Raw genomic sequence first — 12792 nt, forward strand, 5'->3', positions numbered from 1 at the left:
CACTCGGCCGTGTCGAACTCCAGGAGGCTCGCACGGGGCTGCTCCTCCTCCTCAGGGCCGCCGGCCCCGGGCACCCCGCGCAGCCCCTCGGCGCGGAGCAGCCGGCGGAGGGCGGGCGCCATCACGAGCGGGCGCGGCCCAGGCGGGGCAGCGCCGCAGCCCGTTACTCGCCCCCCCCCCGGGGCCAGGGCTTTCCCCGCCGCGCCTCGACGCCGCCGTCCCCTCCCGGCCGGGCAGCGGGGCGGTACCGCGGCGGGCCCGGCCCCTCTCCCCGCCCTCGGCGGCGCCCGGCCTCTTTGTGCCGCCCGCCCGGGCGCCGCGCTGCCCGCCTCCCGCCTCGCCTGGCTCCGGCCGCCGCTGCCCGCGGGGATCGGCGGGCCAGCCCGCCCTCGTCCTCACCCTCTGCTGCGGGGCTTCCCCGCCCCCGGCCCGCTCCGCCTCACACCCTGCCCCCGGCGCGGCTGCCGGCCGCCCCTTCCCCCGTCAGCCCGCCCTGCCCGCTGCCCCGCCGCGCCGGTGGCCGTGGCCCCCCCGGCGCTGGGGATGGTGCCGCTGACAGCGCCCGTCCGCGCCTGAGCCGGCAGGGCGAGCCCGCCGCTGTGGGAGGAGGAGGAGGAGGAGAGAGAGATGAACCGCTTCCAGCCCGGGGTCGCGCTGCTGCTCTCGCTGCTCTGGGAGGTGAGGTGGGCCGGGGCGGGGGTCACCCCCCCGGGGCGGCCGGCGGGGGGGAGCGGGCGGCCCGTACCCAGCGGGGAGCCGGGCTGGGCGAGCCCCGGCTGCGCTGCCGCGGGTGCCGGCCGGGTGCCGTTCGCGCCGGCCGGGCTCGCTCCGTTGGAGCATTCCCTTGCGGGAGCGGACGAACAGCCCGTCTGCGGCGCGCTGGAGCGGGGTGACGCGGGACCGGCGGGCAGCACGGGCTGCTGGAGCTGGCCGCCTCCCCGAGGGGCGCGGAACGTGGCGCCTTTCAGGCAGGGTTAAATGGAAAGGGTGTCTGGTAGGTGTCTTTCGGTTTTATTTTAATTAGCCTTTTCGTGCACAAAACGTGCGTGGCGAGCTCGAGGTGCCGAGGCGAGCGCCCGGGAGGCGCCGGGGCGGCCGCGGCCGGCGGGGTTCAACTTCGCGCCGCGGCGGCGCTCGGCTCCGGTGGCTGCGGACAAGCAAACAGCAATTAATAATAATAATAAATAATAATGTAAAAAAAAAAAAGGCAGCTTACGTTAATTGGAGGGTGGATTTGTGCCATGCAGTTATGTCGTGGGTCCGGGAAGCCAGCTCCTTTTTTAGCAGGCGCGGCTGTAGGTGGTTTCTGGTGGAGAGGTGTCCCTTGGGCTGGGGTCCGGCCATGGGGCAACGCTGGCCATGGGGCAACGCTGGCCAGCAGGCTCCCATCCTTGCCCCGACACCTGTGGTGGCAGGGTGCTAGTGTGACTTCGCAAACACCCGTGGACTTCTCCGAGGTGCCCCCTTACACCTGTGCAGCCCAGAGGCAGTCTGGCTGGAGGGGTGGAGAGCCGTGTTGCTTCTGTGTTGGAGCAGTCTGGACAGAAAAGGAGTTAATTTTTTCCAAAAACCAACATACCACCAAACCCATACATGGAAACCAGAGCGCTGGCTGTGTAATTTTGTTTTTGGTAATGGATATAATTCATGAAAATGATGTTTACTACATGTTTATGCCACCTACATAGATGAACAATTTCTGGTATGTTGCCCACTATGTCATCCGGCATCATCCTATTAAAACACTCAGATCGAAATCACCATTTAATGTAAATAAATGTAACTCGTTTCAAGTTAATCGAGCTGTGTCTCGTTACCTCAGTTGTAAACCTGGCCCAGAGCCTTGCCTGCGATTGCTCCTTGATTCTGCAGAAGCTGTTCAGAAAGCACGAATGGCAAAATGTCGATTAAATAAAGCAGACACCAGCTGTTCCCAGAGGGAATTTGTTCATCTGAGAGTGTGAAAGGTTCTGCCCCTCCAAGATGTATTTGATTAGATGTCTCTGCTCTCTTAAGGTGTGTTCTGTTGAGAAAGAACCTGTGTGCCTGACAGAAGTGATTTGCATAAATCCTCTTTGGATGTAGCCAATGTTGCTGTTATTTAAGCTTTTACACCAGTTTTAATTGTGGGATGTCTTTTTGGTTTGTTTTGACGCTTTCTTTTAATCTAGAACATTTGTTTTGCCATCTGGTTTTTTGCATTTTTTGGGGGGGGAAGTGCTTAGGATACCTTTTAAATGAGATCCTATGCAAGTAAGAGGTATTGCAGATTGTTTCAAGTTGTATTCTACAGGAAAAAAAGGCCCGGAAACAGAATGCTGGGGGTTTAAATAACTGAATTGGAGACATCTGGTAGTTTAGAAGGTTTTTGGTATTTGAAACTTTTGCTGTCTTCTGCATTGACTTCCATATAGGTTATTATCTGAAACAGTTTTGTTACAATTATTTTAAATCTATTTGCAGCTTTGACCTGATCTTATTTAATCCTTAACAGTGTGATAATGATGGTGGTGGTGGGAGCCATTTAGTCCTTCAGAGCAATTTGTGGTAGTTTACTGATGTTTAAAGTTCTCCTTGGTTAAATTACCCAAAATGCTTGTTGGAAGATGTTCATGTATTTTTTTGTCTGTGTGCATTCAAAACACCGTTTCTGGTTATATTGATGAAAGGAATAGTCTTTCACAAGAAAAAAAAAAAACCAACAACCCACAAACAAATAAAAACTTGCATCAAATTGATGGTAGGTGTTAATTTGGATGCGGGAGTGTTTCTTTGTGGCTGTCGGGCTGAAGCCTGGTCAGTAGCCGACTGTGCCGTGTTCCTGTGGGGAAGTGATGGTTTGCTGTGCTTGATGGAAAGGCAGAAGATGCAGAAGAGGGGCTGAGGGGCAGGGGAAGGCCCTTGTGTGTGCTCATGGGTGGTTTCACAAAGGCAACTGAAGGCATTGCTATCGAAGCAGGATTTACATGTAAGAGTTTGCTGGCTCTCAATGTTGGGGTGTCATCCTTTCTCTGTGTCTAGGAGAGCCTGAGACACACTACAGAAATGTCCAGAGCACTGTGGTGGTAAGAAAGGGGGATTAATTCTGTGTTTTCTTGCTGGATGAGGGGGTTCCACCATAACCACAAAGACTTCCCATGATGGAAGAAAGAGGTCTGATCCCAGGACCAAGCAGACTTTGCTCTGAGATGACCTTGATGTTAGGGGAGGAAAACCAAAGATGTCATGAGTTTTGCTCACAACTTAGTCACGGTTGAACAGTTTAACACTGTAAGCTAAAATGAGGAACTTTGCAGGTGGATAACCTGCAAAGGTAGTCTTGGTTCTTTCAGGAAGAAATGAATGCTGTTGAATCTTCATCCATCTTTTCAGATTAATTTGGCTGCTTGGAGGTAGCAGTGTGGTGTTAACCTCAATTGCCTGAAACGCCCTTTTTCACTGGGAACTTGGGTATCTGGTAGATCTGTAATACTGGGGTATGTGATTTCAGCATTCATGAATAGCCAGTGGTCTCACTTGCTAGTGTGACTTGTGGTTCCACTGAGAGGACTGTGTTTTGTCTCAGTTTTGTATGAGTAGATGGCTCTCAGTTTTATGGGAGGCTTTGAGGAGGGCCTCAAAGTGGTGTCTGTTTGGGGTATGTATCAAGACTTTCTGGTTTTATTTCATCAGACATTCCAAGGGCTTTGGCTGTCTGAGCTTAAATGTGACTTTAACGAATAGTGATGTTTTTGGGATGGGGAAAAAATAAAACGAAACAAGCAGCCCGCCTGCCCCCATGATGATGAAGCAAGCTTATTTTCAGCCTGAATAAGGGCACCAGAGTATCTCTGTGTAGCTTGCTTCTCAGGCCGAGTGCTTGCTTGCTTTCCTGCAAGCTGCAGAAGTGCAGGATGGAGGAGAGCTGGGTAGCTGAAGCTCAATTCAGGATTGGGGAGGCTCGACTTGGTTGTTTAAGCTCAGTAGAGGACCCTGCCTGTGCTGTGGTTGTAATAAAGAAGGTGTTGTATTGTAACTGCTGCTGAGTAACTTGCTGGGTAGCCTTAACTTCCAACACTGTCAAACAGTTTTAGGTGCCTAAGCTTCTGGTTGGCCCATGTGGTGTGTTCAGGGAAACCAAGGAGCTAATCGAACTGCCTGAATATTTAAGTCAAGCTTATTAGTGCTCTGTGTTAAGGTAAGCTGAGGCCTGTGGTAGTTGCTGTAGGTTGTACGAGATGTGGGTGAGAATCCCACCAGGAAGGTTTCCGTATCACTATAGAAGATTTAATCGTCACTTTTGGAAATAATAGCATTGATATTTCTACACGCTCAGTTTCTCGTTTCTAAGAATTATAATGTGGATGCTGATAACTGAATGTTTGGGAAAAAGTGATCAGTGTAGTCCTCTTCTTGTTAATTTGTCAGATGAAAGATACTACAAAAGTGTCAAGTGCCTTTTTTAAAAAGAATGGACAGACATGTCATATGAACAACAAAATGTGTTATCTTGAAATAAAATTCAAACATACCTGACAGTCTGTCATACAAGATTTGTTTAAATAAAAGCAAAGTTGGCTAATGCTTCTCAGTTGGGTAACTTCTGTGTGGAGCTTTTTGGTGTTATTTTTATAAGTGGACTTCAACAGGACAGATTTTAGCAAATAAGAGAGACCTAAAATATCTGCCCTTCCTGAAGAGGTTTTTTTGTTTTGCTTTGGGGTTTTTTTTTAATTGTTGTATGGACAACCACATTAAGATGGGCAGTCTTAAAGAAAAAAACCACATACTTTGATCGCTGTAGGCACAGGCAGAGTTCAAGAAGTTGTGAGGATTATGGGGACCTGAACCCACACCCCAGTCCCAGTTTCTGGAATATTTTTCTATGCGTTAGCTGTGAGGTCCTTCTTTGTATATGTATTATAGGAATGTACATACCCTTGAACATACGAATGTGTGTGTACAGCAGGGTGGTTGTCTCTGTGATGTCCCTCTCTGTGGAAGCCCACTGATACAGTCACATTGATGTTCCAACTCTTGTGGGTGTTGTGTCAATGCGTGGTGAGAGGAATAATCCTGTCCAAAGTGATGGAGAAATGTCTATCCCAAAAATTCTGCAAGGGAGTTGTTAGTGTAGAAGTGTCCACTAACCCTCTCCTGCTTGTTAGTTGTAGTTATCTAGGGGCTTAGCAGATTAAACAATTTTGGGTGTCTTTTTCTTTTTTTTCCCTTACCCTCTTCAAGCCAGTTGGAAAGCAGCTATTGCATTGCTGAGTGAAGGCAGGAAAGAGCTTACTTGTGATTTATAGTTTGGGGATCCAACTGGTGCTGGCAAGTCTTCCCTGCCTCTTGACAGCAGCGAGATGGGCTGTGATTTCCAGGCGAGAGGACTGAGCTTGCACACTTTTTCTCACTGTGCTCCTGCTGAGGAGGAGACAGATTCGGTTCGCTGCAGGAAGGGGACTGTGGCAGTGCTGTTTGCATCCTCTAAGGGGAGGTGCAAATAGCTATGTGGTGGTTTTTTGGTGGGTTTGGGTGGTGTTTGTTTTTTTTATCGGAAAAAGCATCTATAAAAACTGTTTATATTTTTTATAGCAGTCAAAAACATTTAGCACCTTCCATTACACTTTCTCCGGAAAAGGGAAGTCCTCCAACTCTCTTTTGTCTCTGTACTTCCCACTCAACTAATGCAGGTGTCTGGAAGGATGTGTTGAACTTGACCAAAGCAAACCTTTAGTCTTAGCTGCTCTTTGAAAATGGATTTGGCTAAAATCAGTGAAGAAAGGCTCGATGGAAACTCTCCTTGGTTTAATGCAAATTTATTTTGGTTTACTCCACTAAGAAGAGGCTTAGGAAAACTGGAATAAGTGTGCCCACATACAGGTTTGCACTGCTTATCTATGTAGGCTGGATTTGCAGGCAGGAACAGATCAATGTTTGAGTTTATACTACAGAATTTAAAACAATAAATTCTTATTTTTTGCTGAGACAACATGGCTACTGATATACTTTAAATTTGTTGTGATATAAAGTAAAATCCATATAAATAAAAAACCCTACAGAAAACTAACATTGAATTTTTGAAGATGCTGTATTGCTTTGTGTTTTGCTGAAGGCTTTATTGAAATCCTGTTAGGGTTTATTATGGAAATACAAACTTTTCTGACTAGCAAGAGGTGAAGCCTTTTTAAAACAATCTTTTTTTTTTTTTTTTTTTTCTTTGCTTTGATAGTGCCTTTTGGGCAATGAATCTTAGGTCTGTCCGAAGGCTGGGGATGCAGCCTGGGATATTTGAGCACTGAACAGTGCTTCCGAGACAAGGGAAAGATAAGGTCTTAGAAAGTGGATATTATCACTTTCCTGACATCAGTAAGGTAACATAGGAGATGAAATACCATGCCTGATATTCCTGGGGAGCATGGGATGGGAGTCTGGGTTTGGGGGAGTGGGGTCGGGGGGGGAGAAAGAGGAAAGCATTCTTTGAGAACAATGTATCTTGATAGGTTTCTTGCATATTAAATAGGAAGTTTTCACTGCTGAGTTAAAAATGTCTGTCTTCTCAAGTGTGTCTTCAGCTTTGCGCTAAATAGGTGTTAACTAAACCCGTGTTTTAAATAACTCTACTAAAAATCTCTTCCTCTTTCTCAATGACTCAGCTTTCAGTCTGGTAGATTTTTAGAAGGAAAGGAATTGGCAAGAAAGAGTTTCTAATCTGTGTCTCATCCAATGCAGAGGTGGATTGTTGCTGGCAAGGGTGGTCCCTAGCCCATTATTCTGCCAGCTCCTGCAGGTCTAGAATCATAGAATCATCTAGGTTGGAAAAGACCTTCAAGATCACGCAAGTCCAACCATCTAATATCTGTGCAGCCACAGAAGGATTGGATCATCCCACTGACTGAGCCACCAAAAAGAGGATGGGGAAAAATGTGAGAGGGGATAGTTTTCCATTGGTTCAGCAGAGGTTTGTGCTGTGGCAGCATCGTTAAATTTTCTGCAGGGGAGGAGGGGGAATGCATGGCTTGGAGCAAGGCTGCCCATTTTGGTAGCACATTTCTTGCTTCAATACATGAAGTGTCACCTAATGGGAGTCATAGGATTGTGTAGGTTGGAAAAGACCCTTAAGATCATAGAGTCCAACCATAAACCTAGCACTGCCAAGTCCTGCATTAAAACAAGTCCCTAGACAATAGTGCAGTTGTACTGGAGTAGAAGGCAATCATGCAGACCTTTTCCATGCGCTGTTAGAAGGGAAAACTAGTGGAGTCTGGGTTTTTTTGTTTTCCCCTGAAGGATGCTGTTAGATAAAACTAACTTTTCCAGATGGTGTCCTATCATTTCCCCACATTGCTTGCCAAGTGTCTGTCAGAACAGAAGTTCTCAACCTGGAGCAAATGACCTCACTGGCCTTTCCCATCTGTGGGGTGGGAGGGGGCTGTGGCTGGAGACCGTACCTCTGGGGAAGGTCCACCATCAGCTGGCAGCATGAGAAGGACCATTTTCCTTAAGTCCAGCCAATGGGTAACTGAACACAGCAGTCCTCTAGCACACCCTTCACTGAGTCTTTCTCATTTGGAGGTCTGAAAGAAAAAAAAGTATCTTTGCCTTTCCTTGGAAGTGACTGTGAAGTGATTAGGACCTTAAGTTCAAAGTTCAAAGACAGTGGAAAGTGGGTGTTTTTGGGGAATACTGAAGCAGGGCGGTGGGAGCATGCCCTGACTCCAGCCCTGGCTGCAATCGATCCTTCTGTAAGCAGCTTGTCCTTTCCAGCTGGAGTAGGAATGATGGTGTGTGTTAGTTGGCTTGGTCTCCCACCTCTGACGTTGATGGACATCATGCAGCTAAACAGCTGGCAATAATTTTGAGGGTGGAGCCTTCCTTCTCAGGTCTTGTGGTGGTAGAATTAGAGGTGAGGGTCATGGACCCCAAGCATACAGCCCATACCTGTACTTGCCTTGATTTAGTGTATAGGAAAGACAGATTTGTACATTTAAAGTATTTTTATGCCTTTCTAATTAAATGCATTCTGGTTGGTTTGGATCCTCCCTCTAGAGGAAGAAGAACCGGAGAAATCTTAAACTAAATTAATGTGAGAGGAACGTGAGTGTATGGGAGGGTGGCAGGCGTCTCATTGATGGCAGACCAGAGACCATGGGCAGCAGGTATTTCAAGAGCCTTCCACTTGATGTGGGGTGAGTATTTTATTACACGTGTTCATATTCTTCTTGGGCCTCAGCAGCACTGCCAGCCAAGGGGGGTGATGGTTTTGTAGACCCACCTGCTTAGCTCGGTCTTGCCAGCCCTGTAGTCGCAGTGATAGGCTTGTACTACCATGGGGTGAAGAGCTGGTACTGTGCCCATGATCTGGAAGGTTTAGTCATCAAGACATTAGGAGCTCCATCAGGCAATGTATACTAGCAAAAAAAAAAAATAAATTCAATGCCTGTAGTAATGAAGACAGGCTTGTTTTAAGTTGCTGCATACTTGGGGTTTTTTGCAGTCACAGTTGTGTCTTTCTGCATGTCTGATGGGTGTAGGTAGGCCAACAAAATTTGTCTTGTCTGTCTTGGTCTCAGTCTGTGTTTCTCCTTTTCTGGACAGGAGATGCTCCTTGACTCACCAGAGAGGTTTAGTTGTTTGTACTGTGCCGGTTTTAGTACAGTCCCTTTAGTGTCAACACAGCAGACTGATATCAAAATGCTGTGCTGCATTGACTCTTTGTTAAGGCATGATGGTATAACAGCCTAAGGGTCTCTACCTGGGGAATTGCCCAGGTGGAATTCAGTGTTTCATTTCTCTGTTAACACAACAAACTCCTTTTTGCTTCCCCCGCAATATCTCCGTAAATGCGAAAGGTTGGTGCAGGCACTGCTCGCTGTGGCGGGTGACTGTAAGACTGTAAGCATGCTTTGGCTCTGGATGCAAGAACTGGACAAGGATGAGTCAAGCAAGTGTTTTCCTTCATTTCTGCTCCTCGGGGGAGGGGGGGAAATGTATTGCTCATCGCTACAGATAATTATCTCAATACTGGTGTAAGTGAGATCCAGGAATTCACTGCTGACTCTCTCACAGTGTGAGCTCCCAGCTCAGGGCCCCAGTTCCCCTCCACACTTGGAGCCATGAATTCGACCTGGTACAGGAAGGGTTATGGCTGTAAAAGTCCACCTTCATTTGTTCAAATGCCATTAAATTTGGTAAGGTTTCAGTCCAAAACAGAGGAGGAAACTTTCTTCTCTGAATATGCTGCTTTCAAATGGTCAGCTGGTTGCCTAGCATGAAATAAAAAAAAAGCAGGGGAGTAAGGGTGCGTGAGAAGTTTTAAATCTACCCTTACATGGTTTGCTTTTCTTTTTAAGGCTGATACGAGCTGCTCCTATTTTGAGTGCTGTCTTGTCTATCCCAAACAAATGTCCCTAATGAGAATCGTGATTTTTCAGTGCTTTGAGCAGCAGCAGTGCTGTCACAGCGGGCACTAATGTGGGCAGCAGTGGTTTGTGTGAGGGGACCCCAGTTCTGCTCTCATCCGCTTGTCGACTACAGCAACCTGCATTCCCGGCTTTCATACAGACTTAATAATAGAGTATGGGATTGGGTTAAACCTCTTCAGAACTAGGTCATCCTGTAGTTTGTGATAGTGTAAGGATAACATTAAGCTGCTGCATTATTTTTTTTTTTTCTGTAGCTGAAATGATAGTGGTCTCTGTTCCCAAACTTGTGCGTGTGTTCCCTGCATAAAGTGTATTGTGCCACGCTAAGGCTGGGGGCTTGCCTGTATATTGCTTGGAATGATCTGTATTTCTAGGGAAACTAGGGAGCAGGGGAGGCAGTAGGTGCCAAATAATGGCTAAATATTACTAGTTGTCTAACCTCGAGATAAAGCTAAGGCAGATGCCTTTGGATTTGAGTGTCAGTCAAAAGAGGTGAATTGAGAACAAAGTTTGTTCTGTCTTCTGTTCCTTTGGTATTTACACAACTAAGTGTTTGAGTTTGGTAGTGTTAATACCTTGCTGTTGAGGGGCTTCACAGTTTAGGGCTTTCCCATAACGCGCACAGCTAACTGAGCTTAACGCCGATCTCGCAGCATGATAATGGAAAAGCATCTCAGGATCCACAGGCTTGTATTTTCTCAAATCCAGGGTTTAAATTGTACTTCCCACTTCACTGCAGGTAACGCTTTTGATGCTGACTTCTTAAAGCCCTGGGAGAACGCTAGTAAATTGGGTCTCACTATACGTGGCAATCATCTGCCTAGATGTCTGCAGTGTTCCTAGAAGGCATTGAGTGAGATCCTGAAGATGCTGTAGGAGACACATTGGGGTATGCCCAAAACCTTCTGATGGATGAAACTTGAGCGGCTGTGCTGACCCACGCTGCCAGCTCCCCGTATGTGTGCCCATCACAAGGTGCCCTGTGGGAACCTGTTTCAGTTGGAGCTTCACCTGGCTTTCCCCATGTACGGAAACCACAGGCATGGCCCTGGCACAGAGCCAGGGGCATTTGGATTAAGCTTGTTTTAATTCTGTAGTAATCTTGACGTCCTATTTTTATTAAAGCTCTAATCCTGGGCTCTATCCAAAGCTCATTAAAAGTCAATGGAAACATCCCACTTGCTTCCAGTGAATGCTGGGTCGGGCTGCTCAGAGGGCACTGGGCACCTTTGACATCTTGACCAGCTGGAGGTGCAGGTGGTCTCCATTCTGTGCATCTTCTGGAGCAGCGCAGGCAGGGATGCTCATATCTTCCCTGGGCTGAGGGCCCGTGTTTATACATTGCTGCTTCTGAAGGTCTTGGTTGCCTTGAGTTGGCTTTTAATGTCGCTCATCCGTACACCTGCGGTAACCAGTGTGTCCCGCCCACGGTGCTGCTGGTGCAGCTTTCCTTGGGGAAGGAGCTGCTTCAGCTGGCCGCGGTCGCCCTCCGTGTTGCATAAGGAGAAGAGCATCGTAGTGGTTATATAAAAGAGATTATGTAACTGGGTAATTTGGTAATTGCCTCTCCGGTGAATGCTAAGAATAGCTTGCGAATATGCGTTTATTTCTGTGATAGCCATCCACAGTGATTAAACATTGGAAACCGTGGGTGCTGGGCTGTGGCGTGGGGTGAGATACCTGACGCTTGGGTGTGTGTTTGCACTGAGGCTCCCCAGCTCCATCACCCCTGCGCTGCTCTGGCAAGACGTGTCAGCTTCTGTTCCCCCTGCCCCACAGAGTGGTGTGACCTGCTGCACAGGCACAGTGAAGGTATAAAACTGCTCTGACTGCAGTTGTCTTGGCTCTTAAGGAACCTGTGCTAGCTGTTGGTGGCATCCTGATGATGGTGTGCAATGCACAGGCAGAGCAGATGATGGATGAGGGAACACATGTTGCTTCTCCATGAATTGCAGCTGTTTTTGCTTTCTCTTACTTCACAGTATACATTTTTTTTCATGACGAAGTGGCCAGTACCTCCCATGAGGTGTTTGAGGGTGCTGGAAAATTTCCAGGACTGGACAATTTCTGGGATCCTGGTGAGGAGCAAGGAGCCTCCTGGGCTGCTTGAGACAACTGAGAAGACCCCATGCTTCAGCCTGGCTTTTACTGCTTTCATCTCTGTGTGTTTATCCCTTGCTTGCAGAAGGGAAGGTGACTCACAAAAAATTCAGATCCAGCCAAAGCCAGCAAGAGCTCCTGTAGTACTAATTGAAGTCTTCAGAGAGAAACTGGGCAGGAGATGTTTGCCATTCTTTGCAGTCTCTTAGCCCCAAGAATGTTGTGCAGGGGTGACCTAAGGATAGTTCCAGAGAAGGTGGGAAGGGGGTGGGAGGCTGCGGGGGGGGGGGGGGAGGAAGGGAGCAAAAAGAGCTCTCTGAGCGCCAGTGATTCATCTGGGAACATTAATCCTGGCTCTGAAAGTGTTCCTGCAGTTCTCAGCTCAAGTGCTGAAGTCTGGGCGGCTGTTGGGCTGCTTTTTTGTTTGTGGTTTGTTTGGGGTTTTTTTTCCCCTGGCCTCCTTCATTCTTGCTTTTATAGGTTTTTAATTTCCCTTTCTATACACTGTCCTGAAGGTATAGTTGCCACCTTTTGTTGTCGCTCCAGCCACGTCATCTTCTCTACTTTGAATTGCTTTATTGGCTCGTCATCTCTTGCTGCCTTGCAGCTCAAGCTGTTTAACCTTATCTTCAAGCTGTCACATAATCCCCTCTCCACCTACAGCTCTAACCCGTTTTCCTCCTCCTGGCCTTGCTCTGGACTGTTCCACCCTTTTTTGGCTTAGGGATGTCTGTCTTCTCTCTTTTGTGTGTTACTGATTTCATGATTTGTAATAGTTTCCACCTCTTTGGCTGCCGAGTCCCCGTTCTCTTTTTAAAATGCTTTAACTTTTCCTGTACTTTCGTCTTCTCTTTCTTTTGTAGGCTTCCTTCAGCCCCACCTATGAATCAGCCCTGGCACATCCACCTCCCACGTGGACTTTGCTTCTTCCATCATTTCTTTACTTTCCCCTATTTGCAGAGGGAAGGGCCATATCATCTGCACTTACAAGTGCCCTGTAAATCCATTTCTTGTGTGTTGCAATTAGGTATTGAATATAGATCTTTAAAAAAATGTAGTTAAAAATCCCTTCTACTTGAAAGGATACAGATTTCCATTGTGTCCCTTTTCCCTGAATGTCCGTTTCATTGCATGCTTATTCTCATTTTTGTGTGTTAGTCTAGAGATTTGAGGGTTTGGCTTGCTGCTTCTCCATAGAATTCCCTTTGCAGCTTGGGTGACCTCTCGTTACAGCAGGCTGCCCTGCGTACAGACCCTTTCTCCTTTGTATTTATGCCTCCTGGTTTTA

At 47.6% G+C, this 12792-nt stretch overlaps 1 protein-coding gene across 1 annotated transcript in view; it reads left to right on the forward strand.

Annotated features, from left to right (window-relative positions):
• The first annotated feature begins 286 nt into the window (after positions 1 to 286).
• VOPP1 (VOPP1 WW domain binding protein) overlaps positions 287 to 12792 on the forward strand; it is a 68299-nt gene continuing 55793 nt past the window's right edge. Inside the window, exon 1 of the mRNA XM_037383146.1 lies at positions 287 to 678. Coding sequence (XP_037239043.1) covers positions 628 to 678 — 51 coding nt within the window. The 5' untranslated portion in view covers positions 287 to 627. The remainder of the gene's footprint in view (positions 679 to 12792) is intronic.

Source organism: Falco rusticolus, chromosome 4, assembly GCF_015220075.1.
Source record: "Falco rusticolus isolate bFalRus1 chromosome 4, bFalRus1.pri, whole genome shotgun sequence".
In the NCBI taxonomy this organism is placed as follows: Eukaryota; Metazoa; Chordata; class Aves; order Falconiformes; family Falconidae; genus Falco; species Falco rusticolus.